Source organism: Pterocles gutturalis, unplaced genomic scaffold (genome assembly GCF_000699245.1).
Source record: "Pterocles gutturalis isolate BGI_N339 unplaced genomic scaffold, ASM69924v1 scaffold13138, whole genome shotgun sequence".
Classification (NCBI taxonomy): Eukaryota; Metazoa; Chordata; class Aves; order Pterocliformes; family Pteroclidae; genus Pterocles; species Pterocles gutturalis.
The window spans coordinates 49,114-65,663 of NW_010125749.1; the positions used below are offsets into that span (position 1 = coordinate 49,114).

Here is a 16,550-nt window from a genome sequence, read left to right on the forward strand (position 1 = left end):
AAATTACAGCTCTAAATGGGCATTTTGATACTAAAATAGACTCAAATTCAAACCATCCATGGCCTGGTTTGAACATCCCACAGAAACTGGAGGTGGGAGAGCCACAGCAGACCAGGCGGAAGCCTGTGGGATGGTCCTGGCTCATCCCTGGCCTCCAGGTTTGGAAGCAGGCAGCCCAGGGGATGGGCAGGGAGGCTGACCAGGCAGCTTTGGCAAACCTCTGCTTTTTAAATAGAGGTTCTGAAAGGCTGTGGTTTGCTGCTGACATCCCCTTCCTGCAGCAAAACCAGCAGAATGAGCTGGTCTGAAGTAAGTTAACCAGGAAAGCCAAGCAGAGCTCACCCTTCTCCCAGGAAAAGGCCACGTGCCAAAGACGGGAGTCCTGATCTAATCCTGGTCTAATCTTTGATATCATAGAATCACAGGATGGTTTGGGTTGGAAGGGACCTTAGAGATCATCCAGTGCCACCCCCTGCCATGGGCAGGGACACCTCCCACCAGCCCAGGTTGCCCAAAGCCTCATCCAGCCTGGCCTTGAACCCCTCCAGGGATGGGGCATCCACAGCTTCTCTGGGCAACCTGGGCCACTGCCTCACCCCCCGCACAGGAAAACATTTCTTCCCAAAATCTCATCTCCATCTCCCCTCTTTCAGCTTAAACCCGTTCCCCCTCGTCCTGTCCCTGCACCCCCTGATAGAGTCCCTCCCCATCTCTCCTATAAGACTCGACTCTCTGAACAACTCACTGTCCTTCCTGAGTCAGACAGAAATCTTCGGGACAACACGTATTGGTGTCTCGGCACCAAAGGCACAGAAAACGCACACTAACGCCATTCCAGCCACTGACAGAGCTTGGGCATAGCCCAGGTGTCCCTGGTGTAACCAGAAAAGGCAAAAAAACCCAGGACAGGCTGTGACCCAGAGAAGCCAGCCCAAGAGAGACCCTTCACCCAAGCTAGGCAGGCACTGTCTGAAAAAACACCTTTAAATGAAGCAAAAGGGGGCTGACCTGGTCTGTAAATCACAGCACAACACCGAGCGGCACACATCCACCTGCAAGCCTCGGCCCCCAGACCTGCGGAGATGCCCCCTGGCACACCCTCCCTGCTCTGAGCTGTGCCCAAGGGTTTGAAGCGGGCTGCGTACCTTCAAAGCGCTCCTCACCCTGCCCTAGAAGCTAAACCACAGCCCTCAGGTTACTCACATGCGGAGGCACGCTGAGAGAAGCAACAATGAGAACTTCTGGAAATGCTGTCTATCTTCGGCTGTAAAAATAGGGCAGTATGGTACACTATATAAATAATGGGTTTTTGTTTATAGGGGAGGTGAGCAGAACAAAAGGAACGTTCCTCCGTGCCTACAGCACAGCTGAGCTCCAGCCTGTGCCTGTTCTGAGCCCAAAGGCAGACTTTGACCCTATAGTGAAGCATTAAGGCAGCTCCTCCACGGGACCATTTAAAAAGAACTCATGTTTTAAGAGAAAAATACGCAGAGCATTTTTTTGCATGAGTGTCATGTCTTTGCATAAACTGGAGGATGGCTTTTCTCAGCAAAGGCAATAGCTCAGGCCCTTTAAATCGCCTGCTGCCTCTACACAGAAATGCCACCATGCCTCTGGCCATCTTTTTTTTTTTTCTTTTTTGAGATGTGCTATGGAGGAAAAGCCCCACTCTCAGGAGCGGATTCCACAAAGTTCCAAGCACTCAGCACATCTCAGAACCTTACACGCCTGCCCGCTGCACTGCAGCTCATTCGTTATTGCTTTTACAAGGCAGTTTTAATGCTACTTTGGGGTTCTGGTAATTTTGAGGCCAATTTGCAACAACGGCTGATAAAATCTGTTTCATAATTAGCATGCTCCGTAAGAACCAACCCCCCCCTTCCCTAAGCACCGTCTGAGCATGTGCCTGGGAGGAGATCTGGAGAGTTGTGCTCAGGAGAATAAGGCTTGTTTTGGACAAATTTGCATTTGGAACAAATCTCAGCCTTTAAAAATCTCCAGCAGTGCGGTACCTTCTGCAGTGCGGATGGTTTATCCAGCCCAGCGCTCACACCTATTGCTGCAGACCACAGAGGAGCTGCACACACACCGCCAAGAGCTGGGGATGCAATGGAAACAGAAAGCTGTGAAAAGCCAACAATTAAATGTGAAGATAATAAGCAAAGACCCTGATTTTGCCAAGGAAATGAAACTTGCAAAACCTCTGACGACGCTTACCAACCTGCCCGATAGGGTTCTTAGGCAGTCGTGAGATTTGTAAATCTTGGGAGAGCTATGAGAAATCATTGGGGACGCAGTTTCCAAAAAGCCTCACTTCTGGCATAATGAAATCAGTGGGAACAGTGTTCAGCCAGTCCTGAGAGCTTTTTAGCCGTGAAAACAGGATAATATTTATGTATATGATGAAAGTGTTGTTAAGCTTGTGCTAATAATGCTTTTAAACTCCTCACCAGCCTCAGGCAAGAACAGACACGCTTCTGATTACACCAAATAAATAGTAATCAGGAGAAATTAATTGGCCTAACATTTAAAGTGCATCTCGCTAAAGCGCGTCCACACCTTTCTCTGGCGAGGACTCCTTGCAGAGCTGTCTGTCCAACACGGTTCTAGCCCTGGCTCTGACCCGCTGCCTGCCCCTCAAACCCCCTGTGTGATAGGAACGCACCCCAGACCATCTGCTTATCGGCTCGCGTTGGTCTAAGCCGATGTTTAACATTTATTCGTACAGGACATTTACAGCTCTACTCCTGCTGATAGCACATGAAGCCGGGCATTATATATGGCACTCCGTTCATTTGTTTTAACAGACAAGAGAACAGCTCGCTTACGAGTTGGCATCAACCGCCAAAATCCATTTTTTAACATGGTTTTAGTTTCTTTCCCGTGTTTCGGAAATTGGAACTAAGAGATTGTTTCCAATTATTTCCAATCATTTCTTATGGAGTTCTTTTGCACTAAAGCAACATAAATAACTGCAAATGTATCCCTACAAGCTGCAGCTGACTATAGGATGCTGGTAAGACAGATGGCAAACCCTATAAAAGGTAATAAAGAGCTACAGGATGCTGAAGTCACCTTGAAATCAACACAAAAAATCTCAGTAATTAAAACAAGACAACGATGGCGTCCTTACCACACCTGATATAACAAAGTAGTTGGTAGAAAAATGTCTTTGGGGTTAGGCACAGAATTCCTGGAGGACCTTGACCGACAGATACCTCCCTCCAGCTGTGCTACCCTGGCAGCAGAGGTGACGGCCCCAGCTGCTGGGGGACTGCAGATGTGCTTCGTGGCCAGGCCCTTCCTCGGTTCAGGCAATGCCAGTGAGGACAGAAGAGATCTGCTGTTTAAGCCCATCAGCTAATCCTGACCAGGGAGAGCTGGGAGCGCTCCTGTGAACATCCCAGCCAGGGGCAGGATGTGACAGGAAGCTCTGGCAGCAATGAGCAACTGGAAGTATTGCACTGTAATTTCATAGAATCATAGAATAGGATCACAGGATGGTTTGGGTTGGAAGGGACCTTAAAGCCCACCCAGTGCCACCCCCTGCCATGGGCAGGGACACCTCCCACTAGCCCAGGTTGCTCAAAGCCTCATCCAGCCTGGCCTTGAACCCTCCAGGGATGGGGCATCCACAGCTGCTTTGGGCAATTTCTTCCTCGCCACAGCTGTCTGTGGACTGCACATCTGTCTAAGTGTTGAGATACCGCTTAAAGAACAGTCACAGCAGCCTTGAACTCGGCCCAAGCTGCAAACCCTGTGTAAGTACAGAGTAACCGCCTACTCAGCCCCTGCAGAGCTCTGTCACGCTAAAGCTGAGCTGGTAGGAGGAATTAAAAGCTGTGTAATGTTCCTGAAGTACACTGATAACCTTTGTTTCTCTGTGCTTCAGACACATCTGAGAGGAGTGGAATTAACCACCCCACCCCACCTCCCAAATTGTTCTCTGCACAAACGAATTAAAGATGGAAAGTTCATCAGGCAACGCAGCTATGGCAACTACAGAGCTACCTGAAAATATAAACACAGCCTGGAACTTCAATCGTACGCACAACTTCAGCAGAAGCTTGAAAGGTCTCTGCTGAATCAATACATCAACACCATGATCTTTACATCTAGCAATACTGCGGCTGGTTGTTTTCCCGTTGATGTTTTAGCATAAGCAGCAAACACAAGTCAAGGGAGATCTCTGCTGATGCCGGACCGATTATATTTTTAGTTCTGTCAACAAGCTGCCAAAAGCCCTTGGGCAAGTCCTGTGTAATGGTTCTGTGCCCTGGTTTCTTTCTTTTTCATACAATAAGCAACACGTAACCGCCCTCACAATGGGCTTTCAGCACACAGTGTGTTTGATAGGCTCCACAGGTCTCTGACGGAAGCGTTACAAAACATGCAAAGCTCTCCAACCAACCTCCAGACTATTCCGTGTGAAAATGTAGCTGCTGAGGTCAGCTTGCCAATTTGAAAGACTTACAAAAGGTCTATGGTGGAGAAAAGAATGGAAAATGAGGGCCATGAGGTGAAAAGTCCCTGACAGTTTCCTCTCGGACAAGGTGGACATAGTCCAAAAATTCTTTATACTTTCTTTTCCTCCCTCCTCTCCCAGAGGTGGGTTTCTATTGTGTATGTGTTGAATGGTCGGTTTGCTGGAGTTGGGCCAAAGAGAGAGGTGGATGGCTGCCTTTGTGGTCAGAGGAGGGAGGGAGGGAAGGATTTCCTATTGCAGAACAAAGCTGAGTTATTGATAACAAAATCCACTGATGTGCTGACTATTAGGAAATGCCAGCTGATTTCTTTGCATATGGGGGTTTGCACAAATACTTAAAATTTGGGGAAACTACTTGAATTTAGTCATGGTGTCCCTTCTGGGCATTTACTCCCCCTGGTACTTGGAACAAAGGACAAGAATAATCTTTTTTTCTTCCTCTCTCTCACTTTCCTTTTCAATAAGTTAAAAAAAAAATAAAGAAAAAAAGAAAAAGCGAATAGGCTGAAGTAGGGGCTAGGTATTTGGGAGAAACTGTGAACTTCAGGTTGTTCTTGCAAGCTGACAAACTGGCCACCAGAAGAGAAAGATGCTGTTCCAAAGTACACTCACCATCAGTATGTCTGCTGTGATAGCCCAGTTTGAAAACAGAAGAGTTTCTCCGATAAAAATGCAAATCTGTTGTAACAAAACACACAAAAAGGAGAAGATTTATTCACTTGACATTCAAGGGAAAAATAACCTGTCACAAACCTTCCTTTGTTGCTTATTTGTCTCAAACTTACACAAAGGATTCCTCTGTACACAACACACTGCTGGTTACTGTTGTGGTTTATCCTGAAGGTTAGAAAACCCCTAGATTTTTATCAGAGCTCTAGAGGGTTGGCCTGCAACTTCATTAGTGTAAACTGTCCATGATCTACAGAGCAGCTCGATAAAAGGCTGACACTTGGTAACAGAAGAATAAAAGAAGCCAGCAAGAAGAGACAGCCCTGAGCTTCCTATATACTTTAACAATCCTGTTCCAAAAAGCCAGCTAGAAAAGTCAAGGCGGCCACAACTCCCCAAACCAGTCACTTCCATCACTAGGAATCAAGTTATGTGACAAGCTCTGTAGCAAACCAAATGGGGTTCTCTACCCACAGTGAGCAAGGTCCCTTCCCTCCCCTGCCAGCATATTCCTGTCCTTTTTGAGGGGCCACAGGTCTGGGCAGGGTAACAACTCCACCATTCCATTGGGGATATGTACGGGCACGACAGGACTTTTGCAACATTGGTGTTGTATGGTGAGATAGAACTCTTGCCTCTGGAGATGGTCAACAAGATCTATTAAAAACCCCGTGTGTGCAGTGGGATGAGAGCTTCTTTTTGTGTTGGTGTGGTACGGACAGCCATCACATATCCCTTCCACCTCCCTTTCTCCCATCCCATCCTGAATTCTCAGTTGTGCTGGTACGACAGAGCCAAGCAGGGATCCAGAGCAGGAAACTGAGATGGAGCAAAGAATCTTTTGTTGCAGGGAGGTAGGGGAAGAGGGGCTTGGTTTGCTTATTTTTAACCCAAATCAGTTCCCTGGTGCAGTTCACTAAATGGTTCTACCAACACTTACAGCAGTTGAAGAACTGGAAATGATCAAGAGGAGAAACGAATTTAACCTGGCTCATCATTAACAGAGATGTTCATCAAACTGAGTCTGATGGACCAAGGGTGACACAGCTTCGGGAGGAACACTGCCTCCATCAAAAAGCTTTTGACCCACATCTCAACCATGAAACTTTTGCTTTTATGCTGCTGGTTAACAATTTAACAAAGAAATGTAGGTTCAACAGGATGAAGAAACAAGGATGGAAAATCTTCCACACACACGTTTCCCTCTGTGTGTTATGAAGAGCAGAACGCAGAGATGAAGCGCTACGTAAATAACCAGCCTTGTACACCCCAGCTCCCCTGCTCCCCACCAGCGAGAAGGCAAGCTAAACTCCTTGAGCAGATGTCCCCCCAGAAGGTTGCTTCTTTCCCAGCTAACTCATTTCTTTTTGGGGCATCTAGAGAGAAAACATGACTCCTGGAATCCCAGTTGGTAGCTGGAGACAACAGCTATGGAGATTTGGATTCTAGTAATTGACGATTCCCCTTTTACTTGCCTTGTGTTTGGTTTTTGGGATGTTGAGTAGGCTGCAATTCATTAACGACACAAAGCTGGCAAGCAATGCAGAGTGCACCTTGCTCGGAGGAAACGTTCAGATGGATGTTGTCTGGTGGTGTTCTGGGAGCTGTGAGGGACAGTCGCACTGTCCCTGTCCCTGTCACTTGCACAGGCACAGTTTGGGGTGGGAGGAGGACCTCCAAGGCTGGTAGCTACGGCTCTGATGTGACCACTGCAACTGTCGTTCCCACACACCGGGTGAGATTGCCTGAACCCCTCGGACCATGGGGTCACTGCCAGGAAGAGTTTGCTTTATTTAGCAAGTCTTACGCATCGACCCACAGAAAGCTTCCTCTGTTTGTTTCTAAAATTGTCTGGGTTTCCCACGCATTCTCCCTGCCCATCCCCTCTCTTTGTGCCTGGATCTGCTTCCTCCGTGACGGTGCCTGAGCCAGTCATTACAGCCCAGCCGCTCAGCTAGGAAACCTCCTCTTTCCAGTTTCCCAGTGTCCCCTGGTCTGCCTTCAACTTGGCTCTCACTGGAAGTGACAACAGCCAAGCGGAGAAACGTGGATCCAAGGAATCGAGGTGCTGACGGGAGCTGAAGCCATATGTCGTGCAGCAGGGGCTCACCCAAGCCCCCCATGGGCTGGCAGGACCTGCTCTGAAATCTGTCCTTCTGCAGCTTTGCAGCTGCTGTGGCTGGGGTTCTGCAGCCAGAGAGATTAAAGAGAGCTTGGGAAAGATGCAATCACACTGCTGAGCGCGGCACTGACATGCCCTGCCTCTGCAAGCAATATTGCAAACAGGCAGCTGCTTGCCTTGAGGTTATATAAAATACACACACGCGTAGGAATGGCCACACGCAGCAAGCAAACCTTGGCCCCTTCTGCAGGAATTCAGGACGAGTCTTGTACATCAGGGAAATGCTACAAACTTCAGAGTGCTCCAGTTTTGAATTGTTGAATGTGTATTTCAGCCAACACATTTCCGTAAAACACGTGCTTGATATGTGGATAGTGGTAAAAGGAAAAGAGGAACAAGAGGAAGATCAAAAAGTAGGACAAAAGATACTGACATTTTAAAAAGTCCGTCCTTCAGCTGCTAATGGGGATTTACAAAAATGAGTTCATGCCCTGCAAAGGGCATATGAGGATTTGTGGCATTTCTGCTGGAGAGAGACTCTAGGGATGCTAACTGCAAATGGGGCAGCCTCCAGAACAGATCAATAGCTCCTGAAATGGTCTCGGCTTTGACTCCTCACACGCTTTTTGAAGCCTCATTTTACCCTGAGATTTCAGCTCTAGAGAGACATCCTCTTCTGGATCCTGCTGTGTTGTATAATATCTCACCATCTCCATTTGCTGTCCAGCTGCTCATCTGTGATGGGCTGAGAGAAGTTATGTTCCCCTCAAGTCTTCTCTTTATGGGATCAGCTAGCAAATTCTGATTCCCAAAAACGATAAGCCAAGTTGTTTCAGAACGGTTGCACCAGCAGCTCTCACAGCAAGACCTGAACTCCTTCCGTGGCTATTTGCAAAGCGCGTATCTGCCTACATCTCCATTATTTGTATTTCTCTTTGAAATGGTGGGTAAGTCTCCCATGTGTACCCCTGAACTGGAAGCAAGCCTAACTCCATCTCAGCGTCAGGCAATATCGATGCCCCTGAAGCAGGTAAGTCACCAACACCATGTCAACAGAGAGTCCCTGGAGCTGAGGCTGTAAAAGCTCTAGGGCAAGGTTTCACCCCGGGAGCTGCTGTTCCTGCAAGATCATAAACTGTCTTTGAGGAATTGAAATAGCTGGTGAAATGGAGGCACAATAGCAACTTGGAAGAGTGGCAAAAGGCAGGCAAAGCAAAGCATCTCTCTCTGGTCATCTGGGGAATTAAACCAGTCTGAAATCCGCTGTTGAAATGTCTGAGTGGTGTGATACGATGATGCTGTGCAGCTAATGGGTTTCCAGAGACAGGTTTGAAACCCAGCATTTCAAGGAGAACATATTTCAGAAAGAGCAGGACCTCAAGAGAGGCAAATTGCTGTTTTAAGGAGCTGGACTACAGCACACAAATACACACAGTGCAAGAGCACCGAATGAGAACTGATTGGACTGTATAGCCAAGCAAGATAGTCAAAGACAGGAACACAAGTGTCTGGGCAGCTAAATCATACAGAATGCTGGTTTATTCCAACTTTCCAGCCACCTCTACCACTGCCAATAATTTACTGGAGTAGTATGAAAAGATTGGATGGAAAAAAGAAGACTGTCTACCTGCTCCAGGTAGGAGTGGCTGCTACGGACCTGGAATAGCAGCTGCCCTCAGGGACCAAAACCACCTGCAGGACAGGACTGAGCAGGGCAGGAAAGGTACATGTGTTCAGGGGAGGAAGAGAGCAGAGCCTGGAAGGGACAAGGTGATCACGCTAACGCATATGCAGGTCTTTAAAAAAAAAAAAAAAACCAAACAGAAAACAAATCCCAAGAAATTAAAAAGCACAGGCTCTCCTGATTCTTGCTGGAGTGCTGGACACTTCATTTAGCTGATGCCAGTATCCCCTGGAATTAAAAACTCTCGGCTGTTTAACTAGAGCAGGGAGGGAGATGGTGACCTGGTGGCCACCACAGCTCAGTGTGACAGAACCCCATCTCATGGGGACCCACCTCAACACTTGGAGGTGATCATTTTAAAGGCTCTGAGCCAATGAGGGGTCCAAAATGAGTAACCCTGCAATTTTAGCATGGTGTGATCAATGGCAGAAGTCTAAGGACTGTCACAGCACAGGTCTGGAAGTACCACCATGCTGGGGAACAGACCAGAACTTCACTCTTGCCTTTCGCAGTCCTACAGAGCTCCAGGATGAGAGACAGGACACAGTGGCCAAGGAAGCTCTCAGAGACGAGAAAACCCACCGATACATTTTACTGTATTCTTTCCAGAACAAGCTATTATTATGGGTTTTGAGATAAGGAAGGTAACCTAGTCCATCATGCTGTCCATCAAATCTAGGTTTTCCAACTCCAGAGATAGAGAACAGTGTTCTTCTTCATTTTGAACCAATGAGACTGAAAACAGAGAGGAATGAGAAACTGCTACACCATGCAGCCTTGCAAAACAGGTCTCCTAGTGAACGAAAAGGGAATTAAACACCCTGGCAGCCTGTAAGATTGCAACAGCATTGCATGGCATGGAAAAACAAGGGCTCATTTGTTTGAAACGTGCCTTGAAAAGTCAATACAAGTGATATACAGCACCACTGTGACAATACCTGGTGTGATGAGGCGTTGGTAGCTCCACCACAGACCTGTTTTCTCGGTGGGGTTACCACCTGTAACACTGAGCAGCAACACCAGGAGCTGTTGTGCCATTCTTTGCTGTTTGTACCAATTTATAGTGGATGGCTTGGCCACAGATCTCCTCATCCAGGTGACTTACAAACATTATGACCTAAGCTGTCCAAATCCTTTGTTAAGAATCCTCACTTTTGCAGAGGCAAAGTTAAATAACTTGCCCACTGTTACGCAAACAAACTCTTTTTAAGAGTTCAGGTCTCCGATTCCCCAGTCAGCATGCTACTAGACTCTTATCTGCTTTCTGTGCACCAGGTTTCCAGCAGCAGAGAAAGCATGTTTAGGGGGTATGGAGAGGCAGTGGTATCTGCAACAAATGTATGCATCAGCCTAAGAGCCCCAGCAAATAGGCTCGTATTCCTCAGACCCCCTCCATACGCAGAGATAACCTCCTTTGCAAATCACTGACTCTTTATTAGGCTTACTGCTCATGCATAACAAAATAAATTGTTTCTAAGATTGGTTAAATAATACCATCTGTATTTATATGTGTACACAATGCAGAATAATCACATGGCTGTTTAAAAAAAAATAAGAAAAAAAAGATGAAAATGGGACCAATAACCAACTTGGGTTGCAAAATTTTTGTAAATAGTATTTCCAGCTTAGAAAGGGAGTCCTTAGAAAGGACTTTCTGCATAAAGAGACTGCACACCACAAATGAACACGTCTGTCACCAGGTCCGGGAAAGGAGAAAATCACAGGGCTGGCTGCACAAAGAGGTGGAGGGAGGGACAGGCGAGGGGACCTGACAGACCTCTTCATTCAGAGACGGTGATGATGAAAGGAGGGTTAATGCTTGGCCAACCAGTAACACCCTCTTCCAGGCTGTCTGAGGTGGTAATTTCTCTGCTGGTCATTGAATCAAAGGTTAGTTCTAGACCATGCCACGAACCAGAGGACTGAACCTCCTTCTGACACTTTCTAAATAGCCAGAGTAGGCATCCTTGGTTCTGTTTTAATATTTTTAAGCTTTCACTCTTCTTGTGTTTCCCCACAACAATGGCAAGTATTGAAATACTCAGAAAATAACCACGGTTAGGCTGGTGCTAGAAATACAGAGAAACAAGGAACACAGTAGATGGGTTGGCTGGTTAACTGCAAATGAGTTCTTCTTGCTGGGTGGAGTGTGTGCTGCAACGTGGAACCTAAGGGTGGGCTTTCAGAAATTATCCCGCTACTCCTACCACCTCATGCTTTCGCTTCAAAAACTTCTCCCACGTCCCACTCAAAGGGAACCTGGGACCTGTTTGCTGGACTGAATTCTACTCTCCACTGAAAGCAAGATTCTGTAGCCTGAGGCTGGACTATTATACTTGAGTTTTTCCTTTTCCTTTCAGTCTATTTGCCTGGATTTGATGTCTTATTATATACTTTGATTATAAACACCCTGGGAGGGGCCATATTTTATTCTGCGTTTGTGCAGCATCAAGTATTGTGGGTTCTGGGCTATGCTGAGGACCTTCAGGTGCTATGGTGATACAGATAACAAATTGAAATCACACGGTTATTACTATGGGTCTGCAGCGAGCTACCTAGTTATGGAAATTAATGGTACTTATAGATAGCCAACAGCATGCCCACAGACAAATCAGACCGTAATTATAATTTGGCACCACTGGAGCTACAAACCCCTTTATTGTAAGGGAAGTGGCCAATTTTCCTGCACCAAAACATTAGGCAAGAGCAACAGAGGCACAGACAGAACAACCCAAAGGAACTGGGGGTTTCCACGCATGCGCTAAATCCCCAGCTCTAAATTCTGACAACGCTTAGGGGATAAGTAGCTGAGATATCATTTTCTGTCCGGGCACATCTAGATAGTGCCAAAATGCCAAGAGGCCAAATGAAGGACATTCCGAAGGGGAAAACCCAGACCAGCATCTCAGGCTTCCCGCAGGGGACAATGCACACAGTTTGGTGGAGAGAGGGAGAGTGAGACTGGTGTATGCGAAGGATTATACTCACATAGGCTCCCACAATGCTGCTCTTGGCAGCGACGAAGATCAGACAGATGAAGATGGCTGATCCCAGCATGCCAACAGCACAGACAAGAGGATCGGCTCGCTGGGTTTTTAACCGGCACCATTTGGTTGCCCCAGCCCCTGTGATTACACCCAGGAAACCGGTGAAGCATGTGATCGCTCCGAAGATCAAGCTATTAAAAGGAAAAAAAAAAAAAAAAAAGGAGAGACAGGGTTTATTTTGATTTTTTCCCCAAAACGGGCATGGTCTTTGAACAAATTATTAGGGTAAACTGACTAATGGAAATCTGCCTGTTGGCTTTGCAAGTTGAAAATAAAACAAATGAGCTCCCCTGCTGAGTGCTTGTGATTTTAGCACTCTTGCCCTGAAATCAGGAAAAAAAAATAATGAAATTCAGCCTTGTACACAGGCATTGATCAGCACACAAAGAGATGCAAAGGGCTCATGTTGCTTCTTCATGTGGAACTTTGCTTCCTATCGCTGCAGAGCTATGTACACCCAAAATTGTGCAATAACCTGCACATGGATGGTGTGAAGGGAAATCATGGACAGAGCAGGCACTAGGAAGCTTAATGGAAAGGAAACCTAGCAAGGCTCTAAATACTAGTGACTTTCAACATACTTTGACTTTCTAACTCTGCTGCTGTGTTACACAACTGAAATGTGTTAATTCAAATTTAAAGAGCCATGAGCTGGCATGGATCTCTGCATTGTCTGTGCAGGACCTGGATTACAGAGGCTTCGGCAGCCACGCTGCAGTAGCTCCAGGGCAGCTCAGAATGTAGGTGTCATCCAGGAGAGGAAAACTCCTCTCTGCAAACAGCAGATGGGCGCTCTGACTGGAGCTGTATTTTCTGCTCGCTGCATTTTTGCAGAACAGGCTGAGACTGCCCGCTGGGCGCTCCAGTCCATGGTACTCCAAACCGCTGAGGGGTTTCCTTGAGACGGGATTGTGTCAGATAGAGCAGGCAGGTTTTCCTACTGTTATTTTCCCCTCACAAGCCAAAAAGCAAAGAAGCTGACAAAAGGCAGTTTATTCTATCTTTTATTCACTGGGAGAAATGCTTTTTTAGCATTTAATGTTTTGTGCCATCACGGTAAAGCACAAAACGATGAATTACTTTTCATAGCTTATGTTCTGCGAGTGATATTATATAACTGGGACTGGAGAAACCAAATTACTGGATAACACCAAGCAATCCAGACCAAAGCCTCCCAGATCTCTGCACCATTTTTCAGCAAAACCCAGCATACACAGTAGCGTACAGAGCAATGAAATACAGTCCTCCCTCACAAGAAACAAAAGCCTTCAGGGTCAGTCCCTGAAGCCTTTAGGGGAACCAGTCCAACCTCTGAATTACAGCCACTGCTGTGGCTACCCAACCTGCCAGCTCATTCTGCTGCTAGCACAGACAAGCGTGGGTCTTAAGAAACCAAATTCTCAGCTCTCCAAACATCCTCCAGTCTCTTTTTCTGCTTCTGCACTATAGCCTGGGAACTAAGACCGGGTTGAGGTCATTGCTTCTCCATTGGCTTGACTTCATGCGATGAAGTAAAGAAGAGAAATAAAACCTAGTTTACAATCCCAGCATTTCCTAGAATTGTTGCAAAGATCTAGAGGAAATTACAGACATTCTAGTAACCTGACACTGTGGGACTCGCCTGTTTCCTCTGGTAAATGAGCTCTCACCCCCGTCCCCCTTCTTTAAAGGAGTGCAGTAGGGATCTCACCTATCTTTGGTGCCGCAGGGCTGCGAGCTGCAGGTCTCTGCTGTCTTCTGCACAACCTGTGCTCTGTGCAGGTACAGAGGGATCCACATGCCCAGCGCCCCTGTGGCAAAGGAGACAGCGGAGGTGGCCAGCGACGAGAACACGTAGCTGCGGCTGAGGAGATGCAAGGGGCAAACCAAGAGAAGGGTTAGTGGGAAAAGTGGAAGAGGAGGAGCCCCAGGACAGGAGCCAGTGCTTCAGTGACAGTGTCCCACATACTGGCCACCCCCTTTGCTAAGGGACAGGGATAATACAAGGTACAAAGCAATGGGGAATAAGAGGCACGGAATACGTGATGCTCCACTGATAATAATGTACTTAACTCTTCAGGGGTGCTTCAGAGAGACCCATTTTTCATGGGACAATTTCAGAACTTAGTCACTAAGACATGATGTGTGGAGCACAGAACTTCCACTGGGATATCACCTATTTTCCTGGATTACCAGTTTCACTTCTCCCTCCCCATCCATGCCACCATTGATTACTACTTGGATAAACTAACAAAGTAAGTAATATAGAAATATTGATAAATTAACCATAGTCCTTTGATAGTGAATGACAATACCAGGAAGGCATTCTAGCCAGCAGTTCTAAAAATGAAGGACACCACAAGTTTCCCACCAGAATTCTGATGTAACACTGAATTCACAAGTATTTGCACATTCACAGGAAGCTTTCTGCAGCTGCTTAAACACTTGGGAGCATGATCTTTTATGCACATATACAAGCACCCAAGCAAATTCTGTGCTCGTGCATTCACTCACACGTGGTTGCATAAATATATATATTTAAACTTGCCATGTAGTGCAAACATTTGTGTATCTCCACCTCTTACACTGCTCTGGCATTTGACTCTCTTTTTCCCCTTAGCAGAGTAGCTCTTTCATGGAAGAAAAACGATCTAGGCATCTGAACAACAGTGGCACTAAAATTAGTGCAGGAACACAGTGATTTCTACACTTCAAAAGCTTTATTATGTCTGAAGTATGAGCCAAATAAAGCAGACTCGCTTAGATCTGAATCTTGGAAAGGTTAGAGCAAAAGTTGGAATCCATCATTGTCATTGCAGTCAGTATCTTGTGGAAATGTAACTGTGATTTTCTTTCCCAGGTCCTCAGACTAAACTTCCTGCAACTCCCTGCATGTTGTTACTTTCCAGTCTCCCAGTGCTAAGAAGCCCAGGCCACTGGATGTTCCAGTTAAGCATCAGAGGCAAGGCGTGCTTTTGACTAGAGCGCTCTTACTTTCTGATCAGTGCTTTCATGTCCCTCAACCAGGAGGTCCGAGCCTTCAGCTGTCCCCCGAGTTGTTCGACATTTCCTCTCTTAGCAGCAGGTACAAATACCAAGATGAGGGTCCCTGTTATCATTCCCAGGAGCGGAGATACCTGCAAGAGAGGAACAGGGTGTTAGCACAGGAGGCAGCAGGGTTTGCTTTGACTAGGCATAAGAAGCAGATCACACCAGTTTCGTTTCAGCGACCCCGTTCCTCTTTTACAGCTGGCCAGAACCTGGAAGCACGCTGCGGCATCCGCTCCTTCCCTTCCTCCCTGTCCTTCCCTGGACTCTCTCATCTCCCTCTGGAAGCACACTGCTTGGAGAACACTCTGATTCAGGCAGTCCATCTCTTTTGTGCTATACAAGTACCAAGATTCATCTAAACACAGTTCCTCAGTGATGTTTAGCTCTTTGGAAACCTACTCACAGCTGGGCTAAGAGACCAGCCAGCTTCTGGGAGCGTGCAGAAGCCTTTCGAAGGCAACGAGGCCAGGTGAAAGAGATCTGGCTTTGAAAATCCTCGCCTGACACGCATCCCTCTTCCAGCTAACCCACAATGGCTTTCCAATTCAGGTGGCTTCCGCAGATTACCTTAGTGTACAGAAGATCAATAAACATTGAAAATTCCGGCTGGAAGACAGGAAATGACACATTCGAGGGCTAGGTTTCCCAGTTTCCAATACTTTCTCCCAATCACTAGGCAGAAATACAAAGATCTCCCAGTGCTTTGCAAGCTACAAACGTGATTCCTGTTTTGACACTGAAATTCCATCATTGTCAGAATGGAAAACAGCTCCGTTAGGAAAATACAAATATGGATTTTCACCAAACTATCATTTCTTCTGTACATGCCATTTTAAAAATAAATTCCTGTTCCAAAAAAAATAAGCTTCCAATAAAAACCTGAGAATGGCCTTTACACAGCAGTGTTTCATGTTCAAAGACAACAAACCCAGAATTCTTCTAGGGAAGGGAACACAAGACAAAAACATTTCAGAACTGGAAAATCAGGAAAATCCCTCATCCAGGAATAAATGAAGCCTGATACAGTATCCTCAGTACAGCTGAACACAAGACACAGCACCGGTAAAAAAAAATGGAAACGCTGGGATTTTCTGGGGCCATATAAAGTCTCTTTGATTTTTATCTAAAGGCTTATAAAGGCTTATTCCTCCAACAGGACAATATCCGTCGATGCTCAGCAATGCTCCAATGGAACAACAACATTACTGCTGGATCCAGAGACGAAGCTGTCACTTGCCAATGGGCCCTTCTGTCTTCTCCAGCCCACTGAAGCACAGCTTATTCCTGACCTCCCCTGGCTTTGGATCCCAGAGCATCACCTGGGGCAATCTCGTACATCTTGCAAGAACACAATAATTGCCGCAGGGCCAGAGGCTGCTTTACTCTGATGTCAACACGTGCTTTCGACATGTGCTGCTTGACTATGATGACTAAGCGATGCTGTCCAAAGCAACCACCAGCGAAGCATGCAGCTTGTCGGATTCCCCACGATTCTATCACGCATCCATGTGT

General features: G+C 46.6%; 1 protein-coding gene across 1 annotated transcript in view; it reads right to left on the minus strand.

Moving 5' to 3' along the window:
- The window catches only part of SPNS2 (spinster homolog 2 (Drosophila)), a gene marked incomplete at its 5' end in the record, with an annotated part of 80,486 nt that overhangs the window by 14,110 nt on the left and 49,826 nt on the right, over window positions 1-16,550 (minus strand). Inside the window, 4 exons of the mRNA XM_010078709.1 lie at window positions 5,099-5,164; window positions 11,950-12,139; window positions 13,699-13,851; window positions 14,982-15,124. Coding sequence (XP_010077011.1) covers window positions 5,099-5,164; window positions 11,950-12,139; window positions 13,699-13,851; window positions 14,982-15,124 — 552 coding nt within the window. The remainder of the gene's footprint in view (window positions 1-5,098; window positions 5,165-11,949; window positions 12,140-13,698; window positions 13,852-14,981; window positions 15,125-16,550) is intronic.